Source organism: Hippoglossus hippoglossus, chromosome 9 (assembly GCF_009819705.1).
Source record: "Hippoglossus hippoglossus isolate fHipHip1 chromosome 9, fHipHip1.pri, whole genome shotgun sequence".
In the NCBI taxonomy this organism is placed as follows: domain Eukaryota; kingdom Metazoa; phylum Chordata; class Actinopteri; order Pleuronectiformes; family Pleuronectidae; genus Hippoglossus; species Hippoglossus hippoglossus.
This window is the reverse complement of record NC_047159.1, coordinates 13,289,431-13,311,387: the sequence shown is the minus strand read 5'-3', so window position 1 is coordinate 13,311,387 and position 21,957 is coordinate 13,289,431. Positions and strand designations below refer to the sequence as shown.

General features: G+C 43.5%; 1 protein-coding gene across 1 annotated transcript; it reads right to left on the bottom strand.

Moving 5' to 3' along the window:
- Positions 1-286: 286 nt before the first annotated feature.
- LOC117768492 (rabphilin-3A-like) lies at positions 287-21,290 on the bottom strand. The gene is made up of 18 exons (XM_034596892.1): positions 20,927-21,290; positions 10,895-10,966; positions 10,766-10,777; positions 10,442-10,567; positions 10,161-10,290; positions 9,933-10,016; positions 9,685-9,844; positions 8,037-8,222; positions 7,220-7,402; positions 4,265-4,344; positions 4,044-4,118; positions 3,567-3,676; positions 3,335-3,461; positions 3,191-3,247; positions 2,923-3,077; positions 2,751-2,832; positions 2,523-2,619; positions 287-2,433 (listed from the first exon to the last, which is right to left on the bottom strand). Exons 2-18 carry the CDS (start codon positions 10,948-10,950, stop codon positions 2,303-2,305), a joined length of 1,851 nt encoding a protein of 616 aa, XP_034452783.1. The 5' UTR covers positions 10,951-10,966; positions 20,927-21,290; the 3' UTR covers positions 287-2,302.
- Positions 21,291-21,957: the final 667 nt, after the last annotated feature.

Here is a 21,957-nt window from a genome sequence, read left to right as displayed (position 1 = left end):
ACACTATGAATTAAAACCATAAGAAATGCAGTGGCTCCAAAAAAAGATTTTGAATACAGATGACATCACATTAACATTACAATAACATTTCCAAGCATTGGTGAGGAGGCATATATGTTTCCCTTTTCCTTTCATTCCATCTTCTGTGATTATCTTTACACACACACACACACACACACACACACACACACACACACACACACACACACACACACACACACACACACACACACACACACACACACACACACACACACACACACAGAGAGAGAGAGAGAGACTTGTCATTTTTCATTAGTTTTTATTGATCTGTGTAAACTCTCTGCAAAATCTTTACATGCAAAGTTATTTGCAAACATACATATTCCCATGCATGCACTATCTATTTACAATTACAGAGATAGAACCGAGAACATTCCACTGAACTGGCAGAATCAAGTAGAAGACAGATATAGGTTTAGCTCAAAGAGAAGCCTGTTCAAAAAATAAACCAAAAATATTGATTATAATTTATGCCGATCATCATCTGATGATGTCTAGCTGACGTAGTACAACATTGTATGTGTGGTGCTACTGGTGGTTGTTTTGATCTCTGCCACAGGGGGCAGAGTGGCTGTACAGAGAACACAAGACACAGGAGAGATTTGAGTGTGTATGTACATAAAGTCTCGTTCAAAGAATGAAGTTAATCTTAGCGTCTGCTACTGATAGAGTTGGATCAAGTCTGATCTTTTTGTCCATGTGCTTAGTTTATTATAACTCTATCCAGTGAATGCTATCAAACCGGATTATTCAGATTACACCAATAGTCATCATAGTCATGCAGCATATGTCCTCTTGTATTTAAAGAATTAACAGGAATGTTATGGGGAAGAAGTGTAAACATTAATGGAATTACAATAGCATTAATTTCTTACAAAGTATATATATATATATATATATCTTGAACCACAAGACATTTCATGCATAGGTTTTTTACTTTTCATCTTTGTGACGTTGGAATAACTTGCAAACAGCTGTATAAATTGAGGTCATTCCACTTTGTAAGGTGTGCTTTCCTTGGTTTGCTGTGATCAGTGAACAAATATACACTAAAGCCTTGAGTGATTGGGATGTGGCAGAGGGAAAGAAGCGCCCTGCTTTGTGCAAAGGATTGACGTAGAAGTGGGCCTTGGCCGCACCAGGCACAGTGCATGCAGGTAAAGCTGCACATTCTTTTGACATAACCTGTTCCACCTTCTCTCTTTGTTTAGCAGAGCTTCCAGGTTTTTAGTTTTCTATTTTTTTTTTTTTAAGGGAAACCTGTAAGAAACGTGACCATGTAAACACTGCAGTAGAAAACCGCCAGCTTCAGGAGAGAAGAGGTAGCAGGAGGAGAATCTGTTTTCTCCTGCGAAACCACAGCTGAGAGATAATCTGAAAAAAAGAACGTCGTCGTTCACGTTTCAGTTCCTCTAATCACACAGTTAATACTTCCCACTAACTTAAAATTCACAGCTTCAATAGACATACATTAAAACTCCTAATCTTTAACTAGGTGTGCTATAGTTTTTAAATCACAAATTAACAGCAACTGATGACAGACTCATCAAGCTCATGGTCCACTCATGTATGCATCATCTGTGCATCAGATGTCTATCCTAACCTGAGCAATGTATCAGTATGTAAACATTTCTTCTTCATGGAAATATACACTATGTTCAGGACAGTGGGCACAGTTGAAATATCTTAAGGTGCAGCTGCGTGTTTTCTTATGTCTGTGGCTTGGCATGCTTAACACAGTTCACTGAGCGTGATGAAATCACATGAAAAATCTAAAATAATACCCTGACAGTCGAACAAATTTCACTCACGAGCTTAAATGAAATTAGTTTTGACCTCAGACACCGAAAAAATATTGCTTTTCTTGTTCTGTGCCAGCGCAATTCAAACTCTTAAATACCTTTAGCGGAGAATTCATCAAGTTCGGCACACTATTTAAACATCAGGCATGATGGTCTTTATGCAGCTGTTGGTTGATAGATTTCTCGCTTACATTAATCAAATCTCGAATTCATTTCTGCCATGATTTGTCCCAGAGGCAGATTAGGTATCAGCACAGGCGGGTAAATTCGTTAATAAGGGGACGGGGAGTGAGTTTTCTACATCAGGGAGAAGGAAGGATGCGAGCAGTGCCTGTGTGATGGTCAGGTAGAGAACAAATAGATAAACACAACGAAATGAGGGGGAGAAGGTGCTTTAGGAGATGCCAAGTAGGGAGGAAAGGTTTTAGCTCATGCTGTGGATGGGGTGAGGCAAGTGGTTAATCGCTAGCGACGTGGTTCTCGTTGTACAGGGTGTGCCAGCGCTCAATCTTCTTGTCCTTGTTCTTCAGACACTCGTACCAGTGCTTCAGCCGCTCTCCTTTGGCGGTGATTCCCAGCTGACACCCGCCTGTCAGAGAGAAAAGTGAGGCGTGAAACAGCGAGGTGGTGCACAAGAGAGAATTTCATTTTGACGGCATCAAAGCAGTGATCATTTACCGATGTAGTCGTTGGACTTCCCGATGTCGTAATCCCACACAGAGATGTCTAAAGACTTTTTAGCCAGGTCACTGTGTTTGATGTCATAGCTGAATTCCTGAAATTGGATTTAAACAATTAATCATCACTTCCAAAGCCTCTTCAGAACTTTTTTCAAACCCGATTTTGAAATATGATTATATAATAATATCTTGGGAATAAGCTGATTTTATCATTGTCTTTACAAACCTCATTAAACTCTGGGTTTAAAGTTCTCTTTTTGATTTGTGTTTTGCTCTTGCCCTTCTTCCCCATGTCAGGTTTCAGACATCTGCAAATTATACACACACATAGAATCAGATTAATGCCGTCTCAAGAGTCATGTACAGTCACAATGTTCTTCTCATTCTGCTTCACCTACATTTTGACATAAGGGTCAGAGTATCCATTAGCATCCATGGCAGCCAAGTGAACGCAGCGCACGACACCCACAATGAGGCGGTTCTGCGGGGAGCTGTACATGAGGGAGATCAGGACCCGGCCACGCTCTTCTACCTCGCCGCCCTCTTTCCCTTGCTGAAACAGAGCAGAGGCAGAAAACATCTTTGTAGGATTCTTGGTAAGATTTATATCTACTTCTGGTGGAATCTGCCACGTTTAGACATGCTCGGGAAATAAAAAAGACTTGCCTCATCTTCGTAGAGAGCTATGCCTCTGGCCGCCCCTGCTGTTGCGGTTTTCTTCGTCTGCGAAGAAAGAGATCACAGCCGCTCAATAAGAGACTGAGACAAGGAGAACAGAGCCTGGTTTGCATGTAACTGGGTTTCACTCACAGGGATGACTCTTTCCAGACACACGTTAAAGTTCTTCTTCTGGTTCATCTTCAGTTTCTTCAGCGCCACTCGGGTTTCCCCAATAAATTCATTGTGCCCGAACTTGTCTTCATCACAGACGGAGAGCCTGAGGAAATCAAACAAGAGTCTTAAATCATGCAGGGTCAACTGCCGGCAGAGTTTGATATGTGAATGTAGGTTTGTTGCAGCTAAGTGAGAGTTAAGTATCCACCTGAGGGTCTTGCGCTGCATGTCCTCATCCGTCAGGCCGTGGTAGGTGAGCGTCTCATTCCATGCGGGGTTGCGGGTGTTTCTCAAGGTCTTTGTGCGCAGCTTGTTAGACTGATGCAGGTTGGATAAGGACAAGGAAATTGAATCATTTCGTGGCACGTTGCCACTGCACAAGATCACACACATCTGTGGTTTATGGTTTATGCAGCTCAGACCCGCCCCATTATCCACTCCACAAATGATATAGATATACATTTACTGCAATGTCTCCATGTATTTCTAGACATCATCCGTGAGTCAATTTTATGCAACGTGTTCATTTAAACCACAAGGTGTCAGGCTTGAGCTTGCAGAAAGGCCTCTCAGCCTCCAACAGGGTCTAAAATCACCACCCTTCCTGTTTTGCTTAGCAGGATATTAGGGTCATAAATCTTTCAAGAGAAGTAAAAGCTTAATGTAGGAAAGGTGAGTCTTTTACCTTACTAGCCCCCGGCAGCAGATGAAGCTTGACATAAGGATCTGCCAACCCGTTGGAGTCCATGGGCTTCAGTCCCTGAGGAGGGAGAGATCACAGTGTCAGTCACATCGTCGAGAACGGCAGCGAGCAATTAAGCTAAAGAGCCGCTCAGGAGCTTTTTAACATAAACCACTTGGCTGTAATGATTCCTTTGTGCGACAGAACGAGGAGGAGAGTGGTACCTTTCCTTTGAGGATGCTGCAGTGGAGGCTGTTGCTTTCCTGTTCGTAGTGCAGGCTGAACTCCAGAGAGCCCAGAGTAGCTGAAAGAAACACCCAGAGCAATCGTCACATTAGACTGCAGAGACATAGAAAAATATGCTCTGGAATAATTAAAACAAAGAGAGGGACAAAGGGGATATAAGCGAGAGAAGCTCTTCTAATTAAACACTCAACATGTGAATAGGAGTAAGAATTAGGCACCAGCCCGGAATGGACAAGAGGGATTGATAATGAATTCAACAAATAATTCTTTACCTTGACTCTTGTAAAACATCCATATGACACATTCACAGGTTTTTATTTACCTAAAGTAAACCTAATGTGAGCTGGAGAATCTCCCCCAGGCCCATGATGTAAAATAAATCAAATAACAAGTCTCAAAGGAAGACGTTCAGAAAGTAAGGTTCTGGATAAGAAAAAATAATTAGTGAAGTGCTGCCCACACAGATTTTCTTTGGAGGAGTTTCATTGCCTCGCATTTCTGTAGGGGACAAAATAATCAAAGGTCATTTGTTAATTTTTTTATGTAACTGTAACTTTTCTGGGCTGAGATTCACCACAAAACTCGAGAAGTTATAGCCGCCTGAGCCACTGAGACCAATCAGTTCTCATCATCACAATAGCCAAATAAGACCACTGCTATTTCTGCCATTTTCACTCCCAACACAAGGGACTGGATCCAGCACCAGGGGGAATCTAAATCCTGCTAGCCCTGTTGTATCTCAAATTATTTGCACAGCTCCATATTCCCAGATCTCAATAAAATAAATTAACACCCAGTCCCCCCGAGAGGGAATAAAGGCCGTTAGACGCTGCAGGCGCAGAACATGAAAATGGCTTGGCACCAATCTCATCATGAAAATGGGATACGGGATATATTTAAAAAATAAATAAAACTGCACAATTACACAAAGTACATTCAGAAAGTATGCAGACCCTGTCACTACATCATTTTTTACTGCCTTAAGACAAAAATGAAATGATTATTAAAAACATAATAATTTCCACTCAATACTTTCGAATAAGAGAATTTCCAAAGTTTAGTAAAAAGATAAACAGAAATATAATATTGACATAAGTATTCAGCCTCTTTGCAACCCCTGATGGTCCCTCTGGCTGAGCTCCAGAGATGCTGTGTGGGGATGGGAGAAGCTTCCGGAAGAACAACCATCACTGCAGCGCCGGGCTCCACCGAGCTGGGCTTGGCCAGACGGAAGCTCATCGACAGTGAGAGACACATGAGAGACTCAGACTTAGAGAAACCGACTCTCTGGTCTGTTGAAAGACTGAACTGTTATGTTCCCTGACTGTGTCAAGGGGAGGGGGGGGGGGCGACGACAATGTAATTTAATTTTGACCCAGGCAGAAAAAGAGAAAACGGAAACAGATTTAAATGGGCAAATTCAATTTTAAGTTTTATTTAACAAATAAAGCAAACAATTTATCAAATAAACCAAACAACCAAATCAAATCTGGATTAATTTAGGAACTGTAGCAACACAAAAACTTAATCATAAACCTCAAGAAGAACATCAACACAAATGGACAATTAACAACTAAAGATCACCGCGAGAGAACAACTTAATCCAACACTGCAATTAAGGGAAAATTCACCCTCCTTCTCAAAGGAGTAATATACAAAAAATACACCGCCTCACTCACAGCTCTGAGCTGGCAAATGGGCACTGGCCCTGTCTCTCCTGGTCTTAGTAGGTTTGCCAAATTGGTAAGTGGGTCCCGGTGTGCTAGCTCACTCACCAATGGAGGGAGGGGGGAGGGCGTGACCTGGATAGGCACAGGGGAGACGGTGAAACAAATGCACAAACAACACCCACCGCCATGACAAGGGCGGTTAGAATTGGTTGTCCTTCTGGAAGTTTCTGCAGCTCCACACAGGATCTCATGGTTCAGTTTTCTCTCTGCTTTGTCAGCCGGGAGACCTTAAATATGCCGGTGTGTGTCTTTACAAATCCTGCCCAACAGAAGGTGATTTGTTCATTTTTACCCCCTGCACACAACCAACTAATGCAACCACCTGTTCAGTACTGTATATTAAAGTACAGAGTCAACATGCCTTTGAATTTCACAAAACTACACACACATGGTCTCTATGTGCACATGCAGCACTTATAAGGGGTGGGGGGCTGGCTGAAAGGGGATGGCAGCATTGGCAGGATATTAAGGGGGATGGTCTTTGGGTCGTTTTGGTTTAAAGGGAATAGCAACTCCCCCCATCCTCCTGCAAATTGCCCACTGACGTCCTATCAACGTGCTGAGACGTCTCAAAGATGATGAGATGAACTAGGAGCGCCATAGCAAAGTGTCTGAAAACGTCATATTTCAGTTTTTCCATTCAAATAAATGAGTAAAAATGTCTAAATCCCTATTTATGCTTTGCCATTATAGGGTATTGATTGAAGAATGATAGAACTGTCCCTTCCTTGATGCTCTGTAGCTCATGTATCACATTGATTTAATGATTCTCATTCTGATACACACTTCCTCTGCATTAGATCCTCGGATATCGATTTTCATGCTTTCGACAACATATGGTGCTTATCATTTGTTATTTTCTACCCGGCTCAATCGACCCTGCCTGAACAATACTTGCTGTTTGCTCCGACTATCTGGATATTTAAAGCTATGAATTATTACCAGCAGACTAAAAGGGAGACTCAAGTATCAACGCAGAATGACCCAGAATCCCTGAGGGGAACATAAATGCTGCCAAATTAATGACATCAATGCCCAACAATGTATTCTGCATGACTATATTATGTTTCGCTTCATTAAAAGGAAAGAAAGGGGCTATTTACCTGGAATGGTTGAGAAGAAATCATTAATGTCAAACCGAACATGAGGAGAAATCAAAGCAGCCACATTCGTCTGTGAGAGGAGAGCAGTTGGTTAACTCACTGGCTTCATCAGAGTCGTAGTCGTTGGCCTCCTCCTCCTCCTCGGCTGGGGGAGCTTGCTGTCGGACAGGAGCAGAACCATATGTAGCCGGCTGCCTCCTCTCCTCTCTGACTCCAGGGGGCGCTCTCTGCTCTGGAGGAGCTGCAGCGGAGGAGAACGCACCTCCGTCTCCTGCCACTTGACCTATGACCACATTAAAGCAACCAAGTCAGCGGCTTCTTCCTTCGGAGGCTACATTTGAAGAACGATTACGTCACAGCGGAGAGACTAGGCGGTGCCTACTTGAAGGCTCCTCCAAACGCGGTCGACAAATGGGTCCTTTTATCCCCAAGAAATGAAGGCTCCAACAAGTGGATCCTTCCCAGCCAATGCCAGGATTAATTTCGCTTTGGTGACGAAACAAGTAATGTCGACGGGAAGCGACAAGATGTCCAATGCTTGTATATCACGCTTCAACTCAACTGAACAGCTAACGGTACAAACCAAGGGGCGTTAAAATGATCTCGTCCTTTCCAACTTCAGCTTTGTTGCCTGGCAACAGCAACAAGGGGCGGTACGAGCTGGTGACGCTAATCACGGAACACCTCCGTGGCCTAGGCCGTGAGATTTTGGCTCGGCCTTCGCAGTATATGCAGCCTACTTAGACTGCCTCTGTAGTGGGCCGGGTAGACTGCGTCCTCTGAAGGATGCAGCCACTGAACTGAGACACAGCTTCAGTCAAGTGAGACGGCACGAGATGACACCATCAGGGATTCAATGTTTGATTAACGCTTGTGACTTTCATAGGAAAGGGGGTACTGTCCTCGCTGTCTCTCACCCTGCTGAGCCATGGCGAGCGATGACGCCGGCTGCGGCCTGGAGCTCTGCACGGGAACCATCTTCTTCATCACCACAGGGCCACCCTGCCCCGCCTCCTGGGGGCCAGCCCCGCCTGTGGCCGTGTGCACCGCTGATGGTTTCGGGGCCACAGGTGGGTAACCAGCACGGCCCTGTGGCTCTGGGCCTAAAAATGAGCATGAATAGCATAATACAGTAAACACACAGACACAGGATACATGAGGGAGCCGCACATAATCACACCTCTCCAGGCTCCGACTGCAGTGGAATCTGTAATAGTCTCTCTGCATACTTTTGATGTTGCGGCTTTTTCATTGCGAAGGCATTGACCTACATACGTTACAACAAGCTGTGGCAGCTGACTACTGTACATGCAGCAGCTATATACAGTCTGTCTGTCTGCTCAAGCTACACTCTCTACTTGGACCCATCATGCCAGCACCACCTGGAGGCTCATCCCATGACACAGCATGCACCTTCCGACAGCTTAATTGAGCTCTTCATCCACCCTCCTCTGCAACAGTAGGTGGTGCTGCCATATCTGGGAAGCAAATAAAAGGTCTGATGTTTGGGAAAAGAGCAGCTAGGTGGATTAAAGTCAGACTGAAATAAAATTAATTTCTGCTGTTAAATTAACAAATACAAATCCTGGTGTTTGTTTTTTATAAGTGTGCTTTGAAAGGGGGAAAAGTTGAAAAACCCTCCTTGTATTGATGTTGTAGTGTACTCTATATATTATAATGTTCTGCTCTCAGGTCATCGGATCTTAGACCCTGTTCAGACCTGGCATTGACATCCGTCCTGAGGGATCTGATCACAAGTGGTCGGTGCTAAGTACGTATGTTCACACCTGACATTTAAATGCATCCTGAACGTGTCTCCTGTGATCATTTGGGATCAGATTTCACTTCCCTGCTCTACAGTGTGTTGTGCAGTTATTCTGCGAAGAAAGTATCAATTATTTTGTAGTGGTCAGTGATGATATTGTGGTGGTGGCCACAAACAAATCAACATATGGACACAGAGAAGCATAAAATATGTTTGATTCATTGTGAAACTGAAGCAGGTCATAGGACGTCAGCTGAGTAAGTGGTCCTTCATATGTGGTGCAGGATGCATTTGCGTTCACACAGTGAATAGAATGTGGCCACATGTGTCCAACCACCTCGGAATGTGGTCTGAGTGATCAGACCTCAGGACACATTGAGGATACATTTAGGTGCGTTCAGACCTGAACTTGTGATCTCAGGACGGATGTTAATACCAAGTCTGAACAAGGTCTGCCATGTTTCCATAATATGTCCTAATATGGTTTTATCCTATTATATTGCAAAACATTTAAGTATTTTGTGTATTTCCTTTTACAAAATAATAAAGAGAATTTAAATTTCAGATCAACTTTAAAAAATAACATGCAGCATTGCTGAGGATCAGTTTCTAGACGTTAAAAAAATTACCTAAATCTTGCTGCTCACAGGCAGGAGTCTGGGCTAAGAGATGTAATGTTAATCAACAGTTTGTGAGAACAATGTCACTGTCAAAAAAACCTGCTGGTCGCCTCATGTAAAGATTTAGATTCAAGAAGATTCAAGACTGAAAAAGAAAAGCTGAGTCTTGGCTTTGTCTACCTGCAGGTTGTGCTTGAGTTACTGCCGCTCTGGGCTTAGGGGCCAGCGGCCCCTTGGGCTCTGGGGCTCCGGCCTCTCTTGGTTTGGATAATGGCATCGGTGACGGCAAGAAATGTTTCGGAAAACCTTTGAAGAACCAGGCCCCAGACCTCTTCCACACCTGAGAAAAAAGAACAAAATATATGGGTTATAAGCTGTCAAACACATAATTGAATTCTTTTATTTGTTCACTGCAGTGAAGCGCTCACCTCTCGCTGCTCTCTGCAGATCTTGCAAAGCCAAACAGCACGTGGCCGACTGCCACACTGTGTACCACACTTGGTACACATGTTCTACATAACAGGAGAAAATAAAGATTTCCAGCTGGTTGTCATTTACGTTATTGTAAATAAACAGCTCATATAGGACGACCTTTCTCTGTTATTAACAGCAGTGTGTTAGTTTATGTCTTTATGTCCGGCTGACTCATTGCCCACCTTTTTGCAGTCCTCACACACCACTGAGCTGACCCCAGGTGAACCCAGCTGCTCCCCACACAGCAAACAGCGGGACAGTCCATCCCCACACACCGTCTTCTTTATGTCGTCCAGGCGGTTTATCAAGCGCCTGCAGCAGCACAGGGTGAACTCTTACTTAAAAATGTCACTGATAATTATCCCAGGTCCAAGTGTGTGCACGTCATCAGTTTTAACGGGCGGTTCTCTTTTCTTTTTGACACATATTTGGAGAAATTGCTGCATGTTTTACAATCCCTTACCCGATTCTCTCCTGCTCCATGGCCTCCATTTTCTCAGCCCGGGCAATCACGCTGTTTATAATCTCCTTCTCTTCATCTGTCAGGTCTGGATTGGAACCAGGGCCTGGCTGCATGGTCCAGTTGCCCCTGTCAGGCAACAAAGTGTCCACGTGAGATTACACTAGCTCTGTGGTTTGTATTCAAAGATACACAAACGGAGCAAACACAGGGAATGAGAGAACATGCATTTACAGAAACAAAACACGACACTGCTCTCTGGACAGAGATAGAGCAGAAACACAGTGTAGGAGATGAGAGAGGTGGAGTAGGAGCTGATCTACTTACTTCTCTTTTTCACTGTGTCACAGACGACACATCAGAGAGATGCAGATGAAACAAAGGAGGACACGGTTTAGTGTTGATGTCGCCATTAGAAATTGACACGAACAAAACCGTTTTGACCGTCATGCTTACCTAGAATGCATGTTCCTCTGTCTGTCGTTAGACATCCTCATCGCCGTGTCCGTCATGCTGCACAGTCACACTCTGCCAGGAAAAGAAAGACGGCGAATAATTCAGCCTAAGTCAAGCGAACTCAGAGATATCCTCTCTCTTTGTTTCATGCTTATGCAGCACTGACTTAACTGCAACTGTGGACAGTGCTGAGCTCATATTGGCAAAACACCAGACACACTGTCTTTAATTGCCACTCTGATTTAATGCTAAATAAAAGGTAGAATGACCCCACAGTCGCAATCATCTTGAGCGACTTCTTCAACGACCTCTAGAATAAACAGAAATCAATAAAAATTTCCATAAAGGTGATTATGACTCTAATTTTTCCCTTCAGCTCCTTTCTTCATATGAATTTACTGAAACAGCAACTAAATGTTAGAAGTGGCAACATGGGCACATTTCCTGTTGCAGAATCAGAGCCATCTCCTTTTGCCAAGCCATCAAATTCATACCACATACATATTCAACCAGAACCAGGAAAACATCATTAAGACATAAAGGCAAAGGATCTGTAAAAAACAAGCCTAGACTATGCTGACACATACTGGTTCTAATACCAATACAGATAATTGCTTAGTGTATGTGTGGCGGAAAAAACAGGACGAGCCCTCCTGTACGTTTGGGAGTGGTTCATGCTTATATCCAGGAAGAGGAGGTGAACATTTTTCTGAAAAAGGATAACCGAGTGTTTGTAATTGTTCATAGTATGTTGGTTGAAGCTGAGCTTTTTATGATGAGGGTGTGTTATGAGGAGGCTGATGAGCCATTTGTTAGATCTGTGGGAAGTTTAATGTCACTCAATGTGGTGAGAATGGAGACTGGAGCGTTTGTAGCTGAGAACAGTCTCTGAGAGGCTGCGTTGTCTGAGTATTTCTCCTACTTGATGTCAAGAGATAAGCTTTTGCACTCACTTGTGTGCAAACAGGCCGACGACGCATCCCCGCACTAACGATGACAGTGGGAAACAGCGAGCTGTCAGCTATTAGCTCTTATCCATACGATACAGCAGCAATCTAATTTACTCTCAGGGTGACATGGAAAAGATGGTGCAAAGGATGTCAACAGAAATCACTGAAGTCGGCTGAGTGTGTGTGTGTGTGTGTGTGTGTGTGTGTGTGTGTGTGTGTGTGTGTGTGTGTGTGTGTGTGTGTGTGTGTGTGTGTGTGTGTGTGTGTGTGTGTCTAGGTCGCTGACTTGGAGCTTTGTATCTGCCTGACAGCACCAGGCTGAGGGAACACAGCAGTGTCCTGAGGGCAAGTACCAGCAGCCGGAGACGACCGGCGGGCTCCGAAAAGGAGCAACAAGAGGAACAAAAAGCTCTGTGGAGCCTCAAATGTCGAGAACCGTGGTGGTGTAGTAGGAGGAGGAGAGTGCAGGCGCTGAACTGGAGAGAGATACAGTCAGGAATACGTAATGATCACGCTAAAAGGGAAATCAATAATTTTCGCTTGTCTTCAGCTTTTTTCACAGCAGTAAATTCCAGCACTAAAGAACCTTGGAGAAAGTGAGAGACGGGGGGTGAGGGAGGGGTGCGTGCGCCACCGTCTCCCTCGTTGGGCTGCTCGCGTTCTGCTGCGTAACATCAGGCTACATACCTTTTTCGAGCTGTAATCTGTTGCTGCACCGCCTGCGGGACTCGCAGAATAACAACCCATTTTCCTTGCTATCAATAGACACTCTGGGTGTGGGCCCTCTCCCTCTGATGCTGCTGCTGCATTCAGCCAACAGTGAAAACACAAGTCTTCAGGGAGTAGACGTTACTCTGACTTCACAGGGTGTATTGTAGACACCGAGGCTCTTGAGCGTGGCCCTTTTTTCACTTCACCAAAATTAATTATCCCACTTTTGTGTAACACGATTGTCCTGGATGAGGAGAGGCAAACAGATTGGAGGGGGGGGGGTCATTCAGACTTTGGGCTGGGTAATCACTGACTCAGACGAGTCCCAGCTCTCCGGTGCTGGGGACGGATGTTACTGCATCACATCGAAGTGCACTCTTTGCTCGGGTGACAATCCAATTAACATTCAGGAGGTAGAGTGTTGGAGGATCCTATCCACACTTTTTCTCATAAAGAGCAGTCAGCAGAGGCTTTGATGTGCGGCGTGGTTTCATTATTGGTTCAGTCGGCGAGGGTTTTACATCTCAAAGTGTACATATTCTAAAAATGTGCCGCAGGCCAATTATAATAGACTATCTCTCCCAAAATGCCATATTGATCTTTGTATTTCTGCAGTCGTGACACCGCTGTGACCCTCAGTCTGTCATCCTCCGTGCTGTTATGTTATAAATGCGGCTAATCTGCGTCATCCTCTCCGTGTTTTCCTCCCATAGATGATAATTCAGTCAGGTGGTGGGTTCTGCTCTCTCTCTCTCTCTCTTTCTCTCTTTTTTCTTTTCAAAATGTCATGACAAAGTGACGTGTCCCTGGGCAAAGTGGTGCCCAGGAGCATGACTAGGAACAGATCATGTGTGAGATGACAACAGCAGAGACCATAGGGGGAGCAAAGACTGGAGATAAGTCATCTTGCCTGATCATTGTAAGTCATCGACCCAGTGGGAGAATTTCACACGGAGGTGGTGAGGATCAATTTAGAAACCTAGCTGCGTCTCCTCCTCGGGGCCCGAGAGGACGAACCTGCATCTGTGCATCTCCAGGGACGTATGCATACACAACTCCGAGAGCACACCCTACACATTTTTTTTTCCATTTTTAGAAACACAGTCATGCGCTCTCCTTGGATACTTGAGAGTGAGTGTTTAGTATGAGTAACTAGCATCACGTCTCTTCAGACACCTGCACAAATTAGTGTTATTACATGACTTTCAACAGCAGATGTATGAGTCATTACTACAGATTTTATGAAGGGGGGGAATGTAGACTGGAATAAGAATACCTTATGGCCTGTCTTTTTATTTCAAGATTTTGGTGCTTACTTGTGGAAACTGAAAGAGGAGAAAGCAGGTGACAGCGGGACATTGATGGATTGATCCAACATGGATCATTATGGACACTGCGCTGAGAGCAGCAGAGCGGAAGAGAGCCCTCTCCCTTTTTACTGAGATCAGTAACAAAAACAATGTGTAAAAGGTTTTACTCCAATGTTTTCATGTCATTATCAAGCAATTTGTCCTATAACAACAAGTTGACATGTATTCACCAATATCGCATTAAATTTTGAGAAAAATGCCAAATATAAGCTGTTTCGGGGGATTTAAATGTTTGCTCATATTCCTTTTTTACCCTCTTTATATAATCATACACTGAATATATTTGGGTTTTAGGATGTGGGACTATTTTTGACTATTTTCTATTATTTTTACATGTTTAATCTAGCAGTTTTAAAAAAGTACACAGATTTATCAGTAATGAAAATCGGCTCTATGCAAAAAGCAATTTTTCTATCTATCAAACATTATATGTGCTGCTTTACTTAAATTCCAGGGCGACAATTCCCTCGCCATCCTGCAACAGGGACACCTCTAAAAATGGGTTAATGAGAATCGGAGATCAATGATTGCACGGCCCCTCACTTTAATTTATCTTTCACCAGGCCCCCATTTGTATCTTAATGCCTCTGGCTAAAACATACATAGCTGTAATGGAGGTCACCCTAAAGCACTGCTGTAGCCTGGCCATCGCAGTGTCCCTGTGGACTCAGATCAGCACTTTCTTCCAAACCATTTTCCAAGGTGCTGATGCTAAGTAGATTCCACGGTTGATATTCATATCAGTGCAGCATAGCCACCCTAGCAGTGATTTAATAATCCTGGTGAAACCAAACACATTGCTGTGACCATAAATGTTTCATCAGCTCCAACACTCTGGTTTCCTATTAAAGACTCAATATTCTTGCAACTCATACACATTTTTTCCCGATGCTGCAAGAATCCAGCTCAGCTATAAGATTTTTAAACACATAGTCATTACCAGGGTTATATTGTGTGACTTTTTATTTGAATCTTATCATGTTAGCTATGAACAACATGGTTACACCAAGCACAGCAAAAATGTTTCATCCAAACTGATCATTATTGTAGAGAATGAGTATGTGGTATGAGGTTAATGTTATACACTTTTTTTTTTTACCATACTGAAAAACGGGAAATCTAAAACTGGTGTTAAACTGAAATACAGTCTATATATTTTCAGGTTGAATGTAGAAAAATATCTTCATCTGAATAGCTGGCTTAAAGAAGAGAAGGAATAAATAAACTATTTTGTTTCATTATAATATTTCTCCCTCTACCATCTGGCCTGGCAGTCACTCACATTGTTTTATGTATTATGAAACACAGCCTGACATCCAGGAGAGTCTTGGCTCGTCCACAGTCTCAACTTAAGTCCTGTGGTGATCTGGAACATCACGTCTGAGCAGGGAAGACTGGAAAAAGTCAATATTTCTTCTTTTATAGCTCCTCTACATTCACATCTCTCTATCTAAGACAGAGCCAATCAGATGTAACCTTTTCCAATAAAAACATATTCTTGGACAGAGGAAAATTGCAATTACAGCTAATTGCAATTATAGCTGGATTAGCTGTTAGCCCACAAGTTCATATTCATCAATGCTACTACCTCAACCAAAAACAGTGCCTTACTGATAATTAGAATCACAAGACGTGTATGATTGAATAAAGAAATCAAAATAAAGGAACTTGAATCCTCTTGAGTGGAAAGTAAAGCCCATCAATGGTATTTTTATGTTGTTGTCAAATTATGAGTCATCTATAGACCTTCATTAAAATCTTCTAAGTAACATAGTGATACCTTGACTCACATGCAGGCTACATTTCATCAGAAAGTACCACCTCCACATTCTGTAGTGAAACGTGGGGGCTAGTGGGTGGTAGTTCTACAGAGAAAAAGAAATTCAAGGTCTGTGCTGACAGATTTCACAGACAGCACATCGTATCTTAAAACTGGACACAGCTGACCAAGCCAGAAACACACATGGAAAACGATAGACCGTTGGAGTACACCCAACTGAAAGGGTAACGAGAGGTGATCTGAGTTTCTAGTTGTTCCAGCAGCAAAAAAAACACAAGGTGAGGATTTGTGCATGAAGACCTGCCATGTTTGGAGGCCTGCAGAGGGAACAAATGCTTAGTATACGAAGAAGAGTCTACATATGTGCTACAACCACTCATACATGGAATCAAATGGCCTTAGATTATAGTTTGACTGCTCCTTTTTAGCCACACTCACTCATGGAGTGCCTCTATTGAAGGTATGGCCTAATGTTAGTCCACCGCTTTGGTCCAGACTAAAATATCTTTGACGGAATTGTCATGGGCAGACAGTCATACAGTATGTGTTGACTAGAAAATAAAAAACAAGTTTATAAAATATATATAATTTGTCAAATGGTTCTCATCTCAGCTTAAGTTTACTTTGTATTCAGCACTAAATTCAAATCAAGCTGCACCACATTTCACTCACTCATGAAATCAGTTTCCTAGTTTAAAAAAAAAAAATCAATATCCATGAATTATTCTCTGGGAATTAAGAGAAAATGTCCAAACGCCCTATCTCACATTGCGAGAAGAACGTGATAAAGAATTATTGGATACACACCTAAGTTCATTGGGTTTTTCCCTGAGCAATACCACATCCTTCCACCAGGTTTACTGATAATCAGTCCTGTAGTTTTTACGTCATAATGCGTACAAACAAACAAATGGATAAAAAACCCTCTTTGGCAGATGTGATAACAGATGCTAACACGCTAAACTTACCTGGTGAACATGGTAAATTTTGAACCTGTTAAGCATGTTAGTATTATCAGTGTAAGCATATTAGCATGTTGACTGAGCAGTTAGATCAATGCATCACATGCGCAGTAGAAACATTTTCAAGTTATTTCTTAGCTCATGCTCTGTATATGGTTTACGGAATTACAAGCATCATTTGAATGCATCATTGATTTCTCATACATCAACAGAAATAGATCGCAATAGATTTATTGGACGTAAAAAAAAAAAAACAGGCTGAGTGGGGGGGATGGGGCAGCTCGGACCAGAAAACACCGGGGAGTCACCCACTCATAGTGGAATGGCACAACTCCATCCCTCCCCCACAGAGGACTGCGAGATGCCAGCACACTGAGGGGCCGGGACCTGGGCAAGAGTGTAAAAGCACTGCACCAAGAAGCCCTCCACTGCAGGAGGAAAACATCACTCAGCATTTAATTATTTACAGCTCCCACCCACATTGCCTTTCACTGTTTTAAAGGTATTAGAACAAACTGTATGTACTCGCACCTCCTATCAGCAGCACGTACAGAACAGAGGGTCGGGACGGAAAAAGACATCAAGGCCAGAAAGATTGAGAAACTGACAGATGTCTATTTTGGGAAACGGCACGGATGTTTGTTGGTGTTTTAGGTCTGTGGCGGTCGACAAATTATCCATGTTTTCTCTCAGACAATGGTGTTGACAGGGACCATCTGTGGAACCATCTGTGAGGGCTCCTCACCTCTCCAATGTGAGAATGTTTTGCCATTTCAAACACACACCACTACGTCTACTGGGTAGGCACGGCTCCAGGTCTCCGCATTGTTGGAGAACAAACAGGAAAGACCATCCAGCGACCGACGAGCCACCGGGCTGTTATCCTGCTATCACTGCTGGTGCTCTCCAGCAGACCTGAGGGGGTTGGGTATAGTGTTTTTTTCATTCTTAAATCAACACACACTGAATGAGCAGTTGACCCTCTGTACTTGTCATTTTCACAGCAGAGAATGGCCCGCTGACCCACAATTTCTCATAAATTTCAATGTAAGACTTTGATATAAAACGACAGAATTAAAAAGCTATCGGACGTGGCGCACTCAATTAGCTGCACTCCAGCAAGAGCCTGCAGTGAGTCTTAGATTTGCTGGGCTGATGGTGATTCATCCTTCTATGCCCCAGAGGTAAGCGGTGGGACTTTGAGAACTGGCTGCTGATGCATTGAACAAGTCATGCTCCTTCAATTTCCTCCAATCTTATCTCGGGGGAAACAAAAACTACCAGACAGTGCCATTAAATCAGCGCAGTGAAGGTCTGTTATAAAGACACTCTGCGTCTTATTCCCTTAACCTGCAGCTGGTGGTCTGCAGAGATAAAGAACATGCTTCCTAACATATAAAGAAGCAAGTCTGGTCTCATCATCGGTGCATCATTGTGATTGGCCATTAGTCTTGTCTCTTTGTTGCTGTTGAGGATCTGGCACAGTTCAGCAGCTGGATATCTGACTCTCCCACTTGGCCCGGCAGCAAACTAGCAGGTACAATACCCCCGGGTGTTTTTAGCGGATGTCAGTTGGCAAATGAGAGCCTGTTCTCGTCTGGAAACACTGCAACTTTGGAGAGAAAAAAAAAAAATGCTGCTTGGAAGTTTGTCTATGGGAGATGCAAAGTTTGTTTATTCAGACGTCACTGTGAGAGTTTGGGACAAGAGCATTAATGCAGCTGCAACATGTGCACAGAAGTAATTATAACCAGCTAAATATAGCAGAGCCGGAGATCTAGATTCTTCTAAATCAGGGGCGATAAAGAGAAAACTATTTAAACAGAGGAGCCAGTAATTGTTTAACATCCATTCACAATTCCTGTTGCAGTAATGTGCACATTTAAGTCATTCCTTATTTACTGTTAGCTCTATAGCTTTGAGCAAAGCCACATATTAATGAATATATTTTGACAATTACTCCTTGTTCAAGCACATAGTGTTCTTCAAAAAAGCTTAGAAAATATAATAAAAATCATAACAAATTGACACATATACTAGTGATTTTTTTTTTTACATTTTCCTTGGCACTTCGGGGGCCAATCAGGTTTCAGCTGGGGCCAGTGCCCCCGTGGCCCCGCCCCTGGATCCGCCCTTGAAATATAGGTTTCAGAGATAATGAATCGCAGTGGAGAAGAAAGATATGTTGCTTTGTGGTTTACAGATTCGATCACAGCCTGACTCTGTTTTGTAATTTGATTCAATTTTTAAGCTCTTGGGTAACTTTGTGTAAAGGCAACATTAATTACATCTGTCTTTTCCAATATGCCACAGCGTTTCCTCAGATCTAATCACCAGTTTCAGACAGGCCGTGTGAATCGATTCTCAGCCATCGCGCTGATGAGAACTTAAAGACGAAGCCACTCCCTATTGAGGACTGGTCACAACAAATGGCGGAATAATGTCGCTGTTGCAACAAATCAAAATGAGTACACTCACAAGCAGGGAACAGAAAGCCACAGCCTATGTGAGTACAACCTAAGATTTGGGTTCTACGCTCCATGTATGGATTGTGACGAGCACAGAGGAACATGGAGTCATGCACCTTCACCAACTGTGGCCATGGAAACAGCAAGATCAGAAGATGAGAATCAGAATGATTAAACGCAGTGTGTGCATGTGTGGGTCCACCAGTGTGTGTTTGTAGTAGACTGTACCTGTGCCAAATTTCGGGCCATCGGATCACCAAGAAACATGGGCCGCATGGTCATGGTTGAAAAGACAGTACGGCTAGAGAGGAGGACAAGCTGAAGACGTGGGATTATGGGTACAGATGCCTCGTATTCTTCATCTTTAAATAATGCAGTTAGCATACAGAGCACTTACTCCATCCCTCCATCTTTTTTTCACCTTTTCCCTAAACACCCACATTCTCTCGTGCTCTCCATGTCTCTCGTTTTACGTAATGTGACCCAACAAACAATTTCCCTCTTTTCTGTCCTGCCTGATTCCATTCTTCCTCCGCACAGAGGACGACGTGAGGCTGGCGATCACACAGAGAAATGTACAGAGAGAGAGAGAGGAACCAGCAGAACATGGGTGTCGTCCAATCACTACTGTGGCTGCTCATGTGAGAGGAGGCAGCTGCAGATATCTCAGTACGTTCATTCAGTCTTTTCTCCCCTCCCCCATTTAATCCCCATGCTTCAGGTCTGTGCAGGAGGAGTTGGAGATGGTGGAACTGGGAGGCGGGTTCCCAGCTTCTTCTATTCTGGCCTACTTCTGTTCAGGCATAGGCGGGCAATGCACTGGACAGGTCCACAATAAGTCTGTTTACAACACACACACACACACACACACACACACACACACACACACACACACACACACACATGCTCTGACTATGCAAGTGTAATAATAACCCACTGGTACAGGAAGCGCCTGGCTCACCTGTCCTGTGAGCACAGCTGGAGTCAGGAGCTGAACCTGAACCTGAACCACATCAACATCAGGGGCATCACTGATGTTTTTCCTTCCTATAGTCTGCAGGCACATCAAGCCCCAGTGTGCACTCTAAAAATCCTGCAGCAACGCCCAGGGGCCGCAACCACCCAATCTCCCACATGACTTACCAGGTCTGTTTTCTGTTTTCTTATATCAGATCTGCACTCGTGTTGCAGTACAGTGCACCTCTCTTTTGTTTAACTCATCTTCAAGGGGGGGGGGGGGGATGAAAATCAGCGACATCAAGAGTTACATTCATCATTCATGAATAAACTGAGTGCACGAGGCATAACACACAAGCATGTTGTTGTAAACCACTGCAACAATTCAAAATGAGAGGCAACCTCTCTGCATGAATGGCAGGACGATTCTGCTGCAGAGGGATGTGTTCATTAAAACATGTTTTCCCCTAAAACAAAGGAATCACTCAAATGGTCATTTGCATAACTACTACCTCTCAAAGATTAATTAACAGCATCTCAATGCAATCTGAGTGCTGCTGCACACATTCACACATCCTCCCTTTTCATTCAAGGGACGCAGAGAGATAATAAAAATGAAATTAATAAATAGAGGCAGTGGAATATGGTCCCTCGTAACAGATCAATTCCACTTCCTCTCTCTCTCTTGTGAATGAAATGCTGCATTCACTCAACTTGTAAATGAGAAATTGTAATGCACCGAGCCACTGGCCAAACGCGCTAAGCTCTCAGTGATTTCATGTTGAGGATGTAATGTTTGAAGGAGAAACCTTCGAAGGAGATCGTAAAGCCTACCTGAGTATCCAGCCCTGTGTCTCTCTTCCTCTCTCCTCTCTCCTCCTCCTCTCTCTGGGAGCTGTCAGGGAATGATGCGGACTAAATATCTGTGCAACGCCTGGATCCTACCACAGAGTCACTCATTGCGCATGGTGCCTGTCACCAAAACCCCTCTCTTCTCTGTGCCTGGGCTGAAGGGGCGTTCTTTGGCCGGAGGCGCAGCGGATCTCCCTCTACGGTGCGTGGGAGCAGGTCCTCTATGATCCTGCGTGAAGGAGGCTGGAAAGCCCTTGGTACCCTGGGAAGGAAACCCCTGGATGTGAGGCGATAACAGGGATAAGTGGACAGTCATCACCTGATCCACTTGTCTGGAGAAAAGCGCAGTGGCTGGATCTGTCTCATCATGATCCTGTTGAGGAATCACCGTCGGTTTTATAGGATTATTGACTGTGGAGATTTATAACTGTGCTTTAAACACGTGCCTTACAGTAAGACATGGCTGCTCAAAGTTATGTTGACATTTAAACAGGCCTGCAAAGGTTTATTAAAGCATTGAGTTACTATTCAGATTTTCTATTTAAATAGTCACATTACTTAGTTTTTTTGGGGTAGTTTTTATTCTGTAATTTTTTTTGCAGACATTCTCTAATATTTGACAGGAACAGAAATACTGCGATGTTTCCCGGTGATGAATTTTGTTGTCATTTAAATGTTGTTTTACATCATCGATTTCATCCCCAAGAAACAACCGCTGATCATGAGCGTCTTCCCCACTTTCTTACTGTGGAGACACCGCGCCACCTAGCGGCTACAATATTAATCGCACAAAATAAAGAATGAAATGCTACGGAGATCAAATGTGCCAATTGTCTATGAATGTAGGGTTTATTACCATGTGACGTGGATGCAAACATACTAACAGGGGGAATAATCTGGATTTACTGTATTTTAAGCGTTTTTAGTGGTTCTGCTTTATGTTTGCCGCACCTACACACAGAAAAAGACTGCAGCTGCAGGGGGAGTTATCTCCTCGTACTTCCGTGTTCGTC

What these genes read in the sequence shown, in the direction of transcription:
- LOC117768492 (XM_034596892.1), bottom strand. Translation starts at nt 10,950, where the DNA reads ATGACGGACACGGCGATGAGGATGTCTAACGACAGACAGAGGAACATG. An exon ending in AACTCAAGCACAACCTGCAG is followed by an intron (nt 8,223 to 9,684) that starts GTAGACAAAGCC and finishes GCTCATTTTTAG; the next exon opens with GCCCAGAGCCACAGGGCCGT. An exon ending in GCAGCATCCTCAAAGGAAAG is followed by an intron (nt 4,119 to 4,264) that starts GTACCACTCTCC and finishes CTCCCTCCTCAG; the next exon opens with GGACTGAAGCCCATGGACTC.